An 8,529-nucleotide genomic window follows, 5' to 3' on the forward strand; every position below is an offset into this window, starting at 1 on the left:
CACCTAACGAATGTTACATACTTCGTCTAATTTATCGTAAGGTATCTTTTATTTTATCCTTTAGTAGGTGTTACAGAATTGTAAACAATTCCTTTCGAATGACCCCAAAGGTAAAAGTCTAACGGATTAAAATCTGGACAACGAGGAGGCCAAGGCAAGTCACTACCTTGATCAATCCAACGGTTTGGAAATACTTGATTTAAATGATCTCTCACAAAATGGTTGTTTCAGTTTCTCCTAATATAGTAAATAAAGAAGCAAACATTGTGTGAGAAAACTGTCTGCGATTCGGATAAAGTTCTTCATATGTTCTCTTAGCATCGTCCACTATCATGTCTCTCATTTCATAATTAGTAAATTCATGTGACGAGGCATTTTCAGAAACAAACTTTTGCAAAATACAGTGACTTACCGAAATTGTCATGTTGTTACGGATACGTAGTTACTTCCAAATAATATGGGGTATCTGTTATTAAATATTTTCTGTAATATCTTCATAACCGAGCATAATTTCGACTTCTGATAGTTATACATTTTTTGTGTAGAATAAAATTCTCTAGCAATTTCTGATAGTTGCGTGTAAAAATTTAAACGTACAAAAAAGTTACAGAAGAAGGGTTGTAGTAAAATGACGCTCTGTATGATTAATGCATCCAAATATTCTGTTATGTCGAAATACCGAGTTTGCTAATAGTACTTTCGTATTGAATATTGAACTTTTAGCGAAAATATTTTGTTTTTTGCCCTGTACATCCTATAATAGTACGTAAGCACTAAGCACTATTTTTGGCAATTTAAGAGGCAAGTGATACAACATTTTCCTTTTTAGCCCCTTTTGAAAAATTTGGAACTGACGTATATGCTTTAGCGATGTGAAGGCAAATAGGATTCCAAGCTTGTGTAAATCACCGATATTTGGGTGTTCTCAGACGATTTTATCAACGATATATCTCTTGATGGAGCCATAAGGACAAGCGATGATTGCTTAAAAGCCGACTCGTTGGATACCACGATGAAAACGAGTTTTTAGAACAAAAAAAAATGACAAAGAATGAGCAACATCCGTGACGACGAAGAGGATGTTGTTACCAGACGAAGATTCAATTTTAATTCAATTTTATTAAGCCGCGCCGTTCCCAATGACTTCTTTAATTACACTGAAACATTTAAACTGGATATGAATCGTATTGTTTGTCCGGTAGAGCCGTAGGCAGTGCGTTTTTCTGAGGGACACAAGTAAGCAACGGTGTAAACTAGAAGAAATAATACCGATAAGGACGTATCCAATTTTTCATAACCCTTTACGATATACGTGGGATGCTCGTAAAGTAGATTTAACTGTACCGAATATTCATTTGTTTAAGAAAGTATATAAATATAAACATACCGTTAGCAAGCAATGTAGCAACAACAGTCACCTCTTTAACTGGCATTGTTTGAAGCTGGTTAGGATTTCCTTAAAACTCTTTCATTTTTCTAACGGTTCTGTATATCACGGATTTCAATAATGGCTTCTTACTCCTACTTTAGGAAACATCATGCAGGCGTCAGAAATACGTAGCTGTAACACTCAATCTTTATAATAACATCGTATCTATACAGGGTGTGTCAGAAAACATGGGCCAACGCTCGGGGGGCAAAATTTTTAACCTAAAAGCAAGATTATTTTTTCATATCAACATGGGTCCGATTTCGCTTGGTTCCTTAGCTACAGGGTGTCAAAGTTTTAAAATAAAATATGTTTTTCAAACATCTAAATCCACTTCAGGGAATTAAATGAAACTTGGACAACTAACTATTTACAACCGACACACATTCCTAGGTATTATTATGTTGAACATAAATTACAGGACCGGACTTACTTGCCAAGCCCTTGGATTTAATCAAAGAAAAAATTGGTTCTTCGTTCAACGTAGCCGCGATATAGAAGACAGAAACGTCAAAAGTAAACAGTACAGTCTTGTCAACTAATGTCTCTTATTCATAATTAGTAAATTAGTTTTGATTGTTATAAATTCACAATTTAAATGTGCATGTAAAAATGCCGAATGTCAGGTATTTCTTCATTGAAATTACTTATATGCTGCTTTATTATGGGGAAGCTAGACAAAACGAACGAACGAACGAACAAACAAACATACAGACAAACCAATAAACAGACAAACAAAACAAATAAATAAACAGACAAACAAACAAACAAACATACAAATAAATAAACAAACAAACAAACATATAAATAAACAAACAAAACAAATAAATAAACAGACAAACAAAACAAATAAATAAACATACAAACAAACAAACTAATAAATAAACAATCAAGCAAATAAACACACAAATAAGTAAAATACTGGAGCAGAGAAAGTGTCAATCGCTGTGTTTTACCTGTAATCTGCATTTACATCTCATTCTACATCAGTTGCGCTATTTTTTATGTATTTCAGGGATGAAGTGAAACTGTCCAATTGTGTCAGGTTATCTATTTTCCATTTTAAAACCATATTTTTTACGTCACTTTAGTGAAAAGCAAAATTTTAATACGATTGAAACTCGTTTACGATTTGAAATTAAACGAAACAGATTTGTATTTGTTATTGATACGTTAAAACAACAAAAGAAACGCTTCAGCAACTTTTTTACATCCAGCCCACAACTGCAAAACTATCAGACAACCGAACTAGTGTATTAGGAAGATATCAAATACATTCTGTAAATTTTGTCAACATATTTATCATGCTTTTTGTCTTCGATAAAACTAAACACATAATTAAACGAAATACGCCTTGAGACGAGATTAGACAGAACAATTTCGTAGGATTTGACGATCAATCAGTATAAATTAAAACGCCTTAAAACAAGATAGGTTCATTTATTCAGCTGCTATCTCAAAATTAATCCCATCAGTTCGACTACGTTTCGGGCGACACTTATGTATTCTGCACTTAAGTCCGTTGCTGAAGTAGGCGAGTTAAATTAGGTTCTTGAAAAGGCCTTTCAGAGTGAACAAAAAAAAGTTCAACTGAATTAAAAATTGGTGTCGAATTTTTATAACAAATCTATAACAGGATGTGGAAAGTCCTAAGAACAAATTTACAACAACCGGGGATGCCCCAGTTGTGATACAAGGTTTCTGTATCAGAGTAATATTTAATAATGACATGACTCGACGAATGGTTGACCTAAAAAGTATTGTGCAAGTCTATATGTTTTGGAAAATTATCTTAGGCGAATATTACATGGATGTAAGATTCATTAATTCAGTCCACAAATGGACATATAATATTTTAAATTGTTTTGATCTAACATTGACATTGGGCTTACACTAAGGATAACATTTGTTGAATTCGAAATTATTATGCACTATTCTTTCAATTTTTTTTTTAAATTTTTAACAAAATATTTAATACCTGCATTAATACTTTTATATACATTGTGGGTCATTAGTGTGAGAAAGTAAAATAACTCCCTTGTTATTCATAATACAGAAAAAAGTTTATATAAAAGTTGTATAGAATTAAGAAACCTAAACGACAAAATTAATTTGAAATTTGGCGGGACACTCCAAATTTTACATTTTTTAAATGGAACGCCCTGTATTTTATTTACATGGGGCAAAAATATTTGACAGAGTTAAAAACAAAGACTGCTTTATTAGCTAATATCGATATATAGGACAGTTTTTATAATACAATCATTTTTAGAAAGTTCAAACTTGATTTTCTAAAATATTTCAAATGGAACACTCTGTATTTTATTGTTCTATGTTATTCACATATTGGTCCACTTCAACTTTTATTAGGTACGTTCTACACCTAAAGTTGTTAGTTTTTAAGATGTAGCAACATTTCTGAAAAAACTAATTTTTATTATTTTCGGTAGCACGAGATGGCTTTGGAAAAAACTGTCACATTTTGTCAACTTGTCAGTTGTTCATAATTTATCATTCCATTATGAGTTCATTTTATTACTTAATATTTATTTGTTGGTATTCTATAAAATAATAAAAATTAAGTTTTTTCAGAAATGTTGCTATATCTTAAAAACTAACAATTTTAGGTTTAGAACATGCTTAATAAAAGTTGAAGTGAATCTATATGTGAATAAAATAAAACAATAAAATACAAGGTGTTCCATTTGAAAAATTTTAGAAAATCAAGTTTGAACTTTCTAAAAATGATCGTATTATAAAACACGCCCTGTATAAAATATCGATATTAGCTAATATAGGAGCCTTTGTCTAACATTTGCCTATAACTCTGTCTAATTATTTTATTCCAAGTGTTAGTAGTTAAAAGTTAATACAACTTCTTCGAGGTCGTGTTTTTTCCAAAATTTGAAGAATTTTCTACATAACTTGGCAACCCCGCACTAAAATATGGAACTGTTTACATTGCCATATATAGAATTTTCTCAGAAACCCATATGTTCAAAAATATACAGGGTGTTCCATTTAAAAAATGTAATATTTGGCGTGTGCCGTTTTTACTCATAGCCCTGTATGTTCCAAATTAATTTTACAGTTTAGGTTTCTTGATTCTGTACAACTTTTATATAAACTTTTTTTCAGTATTATGAGTAACAAGGGAGTTATTTTACTTTCTCACACTAATGGCCCACCCTGTATGTAGATAATAAGTACCTATTTTTCTCTTGTTTATAACCAGTGGCGGCTCTTGACATCCATACCAGGGAGGGCAGAAAAATTTGGGTAGGTACAAAATATTGAAAAAATAATAAAATATATTTTTTTTTTTATTTTAAGCACCTACCTACGATTGAAATATAAATAAAATATACTCAACATTATTTTTACAGTGAAAATCCATTCTACTGCTTTTGTCTGAAATAAACTTTTAATTAAAGTTTGGCATTTCTTGCACCATTGATTTTTCAGTAGACAGCATTGCAATCACTTTACTGAAAACTTGTTTGAAAATGTGAAAATAATAGCATGCGAAAGCTTTGGATTGAAAACCCAAAGACCACAACAATCTTCACAATTCAATTTTGATCACCCTGTACATAAGAAACTAAACAACCAACCACTTCTTAAAATATCTATAGTCTATACCTACTATGTTGTTTCGGGATACCCTATACCGTCATTTTAAAAAATTCTCAACAAAATTAATTATTGCTTTGTTTTTCTGATATTTATGCTGATTAAGCGTTTATCATTATTTACGAACAGATTGTACTAATTAAAACCAATATATCTGGTTTTCACGATAATCTTCGACTACCTACTACGTCAAATTATTTTATTTGACCAATAGAATAAAGGCAGTAGCGGGTTAAGGAAAGAAATAAAGAATCTGATAATTTTAAAACCTGAAACTCAACTAATTTTTTAAATAAGTATTAAGTAGGTACTACCTACTACATTTTAATGGTTTATAATTTCCGACCTTACGAATTGTACCGCAGGATGTAATATTATTTAAACTTGAAATTTTCAAGTTCAGGGTCAGGGAATTATATGACATGTAAACGCACCGATTATGTTCTGGCAAAATCAACGTAGGTAATTCGTAAAAAAATTTCAATTATAAACTTGCGGCATTTGCTTCCGCTATTTTTTTCGCATAAAAATAGAGAATTTCTTCCTAACGTGAATCAGCCTTAACATGAATGGGCTGATGGAAAAAATAGGCTAGTGACATAATTAATCATTCACACATGACATGTAGGTACGTTTGGTATTAGACGAGATTAGATCAAATCAGATTACATTCCATTTCATAAGAAGTTGCAAAAAATTCTTAGTCGGTATAAAATATATTTTAAGTCACTGTACTTTTAGTAGTGCCATTCTAAAATAAGATGGTAAAATTGAGCAAACCTCTACTGCCTAGTGCCTAGATCCTTGGCCGAATGTTGTGAAACTTCGTCATTTATTTCTGTATTTTTTTATTATCAGTAATAAAAATATTTTTCATAAAACTGTTTAACAAATAATGAAAAAATATGAGGTAATTGTGTTTGGATCGCCATCGGGCAATAAGGAAATTAGTTAAAATTATAAAATTATTTTTCTGAAGGCGTCAACGTACAGAGAAGTCCTTGATTCTGAATTGTTTGTAATTATCAGTATGCAAAGGTCATAAACCTTACCAATTTAATAAGATTATTAAAAATACATTACTCACACGTTTACATATCACATCGCGTGTTATTCGATGCCATTTTTTATTATCAGTAATTATTATTTTCAACCAGAACCTTTTAATTTGCTACATTTAAACTGTTTTTGTTTTTCTAATTTTATTATCCCCAAGATACCATTCTTCTTTTAATAATTATGTATGAGTCATACCTACAATGTTTCTATTTATTTTAGACTTAACAAAATTTCATATAAACATTGTCAATAGAATACTTCAAAAAAATAAATAATAATAAAAGTTAATGTTCCGTTATCAACAAATTAGCAAAAAAAGTGTTGAATCATAATAATAATTTTCACAATTTTAGCAGCATCAAGAAAAAAAGCATAATTCTATACAGTCATATATTTTCCATAATATTTACAATTTGTTGCAAAAACACATGAGGTTCCACATCTAAATTTTTAAAATACTGTAAACTATTTATATCATCACAGTTCACAAATGCCTCTAAGACGTTCTGAATAGCTTTTAAATCAAACAAAATATGATTTTGGCCTATTCTGTATCCATGAAACAGAATCCTAGACCTTCTATTTTCAAGCATCTCCATTCTTGACAGGCCTATGTATTTGATAAACTCGTAAAATTTATAATAATCCATCCCGAAAGAAGCATTCAGCATTACTTGGCAGTGTTCTTCGAAACCTTCCATGCCTCTACAATCATCAATCTCCCTACGGACAGCTTCTAACTCTTTCATCATCGACATACACATTTTCTTTATATTACAACCATTCACCCAATTGTGGTTAACTGATATGGTATCTTTTAAATTCCAAACTTGGTGATACCAGCCTGAAGGTACAAAAATGGCTTCTCCCGAGTCCTGTATTATCTCAAAACATTTTACAGAACTTTTCGAATTGGATACATCGTAAGGTAAGTTACCCATATCATCCCTCAAAAGGTTTTCTTCCCCTGGAGGGAAAAGCAACCACTTTTTTCTGCCACAAACATTGGCAGACCAACTGTACGATGTGAAAACGTCAGCATGAAAAGGCGTCCTGAAGAATACCAAATTTTAGACACATTTCAGTTCTGTTTTATATAAACATACCAAGTATTTTTAACGCCCATATAAATAAATCTATAGTCATCACTCGAACATGCAGTATAGTACTCATTTAACCAATCTGAGGCAAAATATTCAGGAACCTCGTAAAATTCATCATTTTGATTCAGCAATTTCAAGTGCCAATCCTTTAAGTAGGCAAGCGGTAATGCACTGTCTTCATTATAGTCCTGCCAGTATTTCAAATAGTCTGCAAAAACACTTTCATGTGTCGTTTGGGAATTGTAATATCTCTCGTTACAGTTATAAATGGTTACTTTATTATGACCGTACTTTGTAAGTAAATACTCAACATCTGGCTCATCATCTCTTATCCAAAATTGAGAAGCTTGCCATTGACTCGTAACATTTTTAATAACACAAGGGACATTTTTCAACATAAAATTTTGAAAGAATTTGTTGTAGGTCAATTCATTTGCATTAATAAAAGGTATTTCAGTCACTGATGGGTAACAGTCGCTTTTATTTGAATTGCTGTTTTCAATATCAAATTCCATTTATTAATACTCCATTAGTCTCGTTATAAATAGCTTTTAAAATTCATATTTGACTGTAGACTTTTAATTTCAGACTTTTTAATTTTTGACACCTATTGATCGTGAATTAACAGATGACAGATTCTTAATTGTTAAGTTAGATGATGGCATAGGGATTATAGGGAAGTTAAAAGATATTTTCATTTGTCTGTGGGTTTTGGTCAATCCGGTAATCTATGGTTAATCTAAATTTTAAGAGCCTGTTGTGTTCACAAGAATTGTCCGACGTTGTCAAACGTTCGGCCACTGTACTAAAATCATAGAGATATTTGGTTTGTTTCTGTAACAGTTTTCAAACTATCAAATATTCGGCCACTTAAATAGTAAATAGTAAATACTTTCATGAATTGGTCAAATATCTCTCATTAGCCGCAGAAACAGGCCTAGACTTAATAACATTGGTTATATACCTCGTTACGCCTAGCTGTTTTGTCTTTGTTAAAATCATAAAACCTAAAGCAGTGGTTTTTAACATTTTCGCAGTTGCGAAATGCTTTTATATAATACTTTATTTTGTGCCGAAATTGAGAATTATGAAATTAGTTCATAATGGACGCATCAAAATGCACTCTGAAATACTTCAGAACTCCTAAAAATTATATATATTCCATGAACGAACTGCTAGACATGACAATCCCCTCCTCAGACAAGTCGTTGACTACGTATCCAACATGACCGACAAACCCTCGGGGTTTACACAGACGAGCCGGCGAAACAAGAAAAACGCCAGAAGAAAGGGCCCTAGCCGGCG

At 31.5% G+C, this 8,529-nt stretch overlaps 1 protein-coding gene across 1 annotated transcript; it reads right to left on the minus strand.

Annotated features, from left to right (window-relative positions):
* Positions 1–6,497: 6,497 nt before the first annotated feature.
* Positions 6,498–7,834, minus strand: LOC108912968 (jmjC domain-containing protein 4). The gene is made up of 2 exons (XM_018718406.1): positions 7,228–7,834; positions 6,498–7,174 (listed from the first exon to the last, which is right to left on the minus strand). Exons 1-2 carry the CDS (start codon positions 7,737–7,739, stop codon positions 6,508–6,510), a joined length of 1,179 nt encoding a protein of 392 aa, XP_018573922.1. The 5' UTR covers positions 7,740–7,834; the 3' UTR covers positions 6,498–6,507.
* Positions 7,835–8,529: the final 695 nt, after the last annotated feature.

This window comes from Anoplophora glabripennis, unplaced genomic scaffold (assembly GCF_000390285.2).
Source record: "Anoplophora glabripennis isolate ALB-LARVAE unplaced genomic scaffold, Agla_2.0 scaffold30, whole genome shotgun sequence".
In the NCBI taxonomy this organism is placed as follows: domain Eukaryota; kingdom Metazoa; phylum Arthropoda; class Insecta; order Coleoptera; family Cerambycidae; genus Anoplophora; species Anoplophora glabripennis.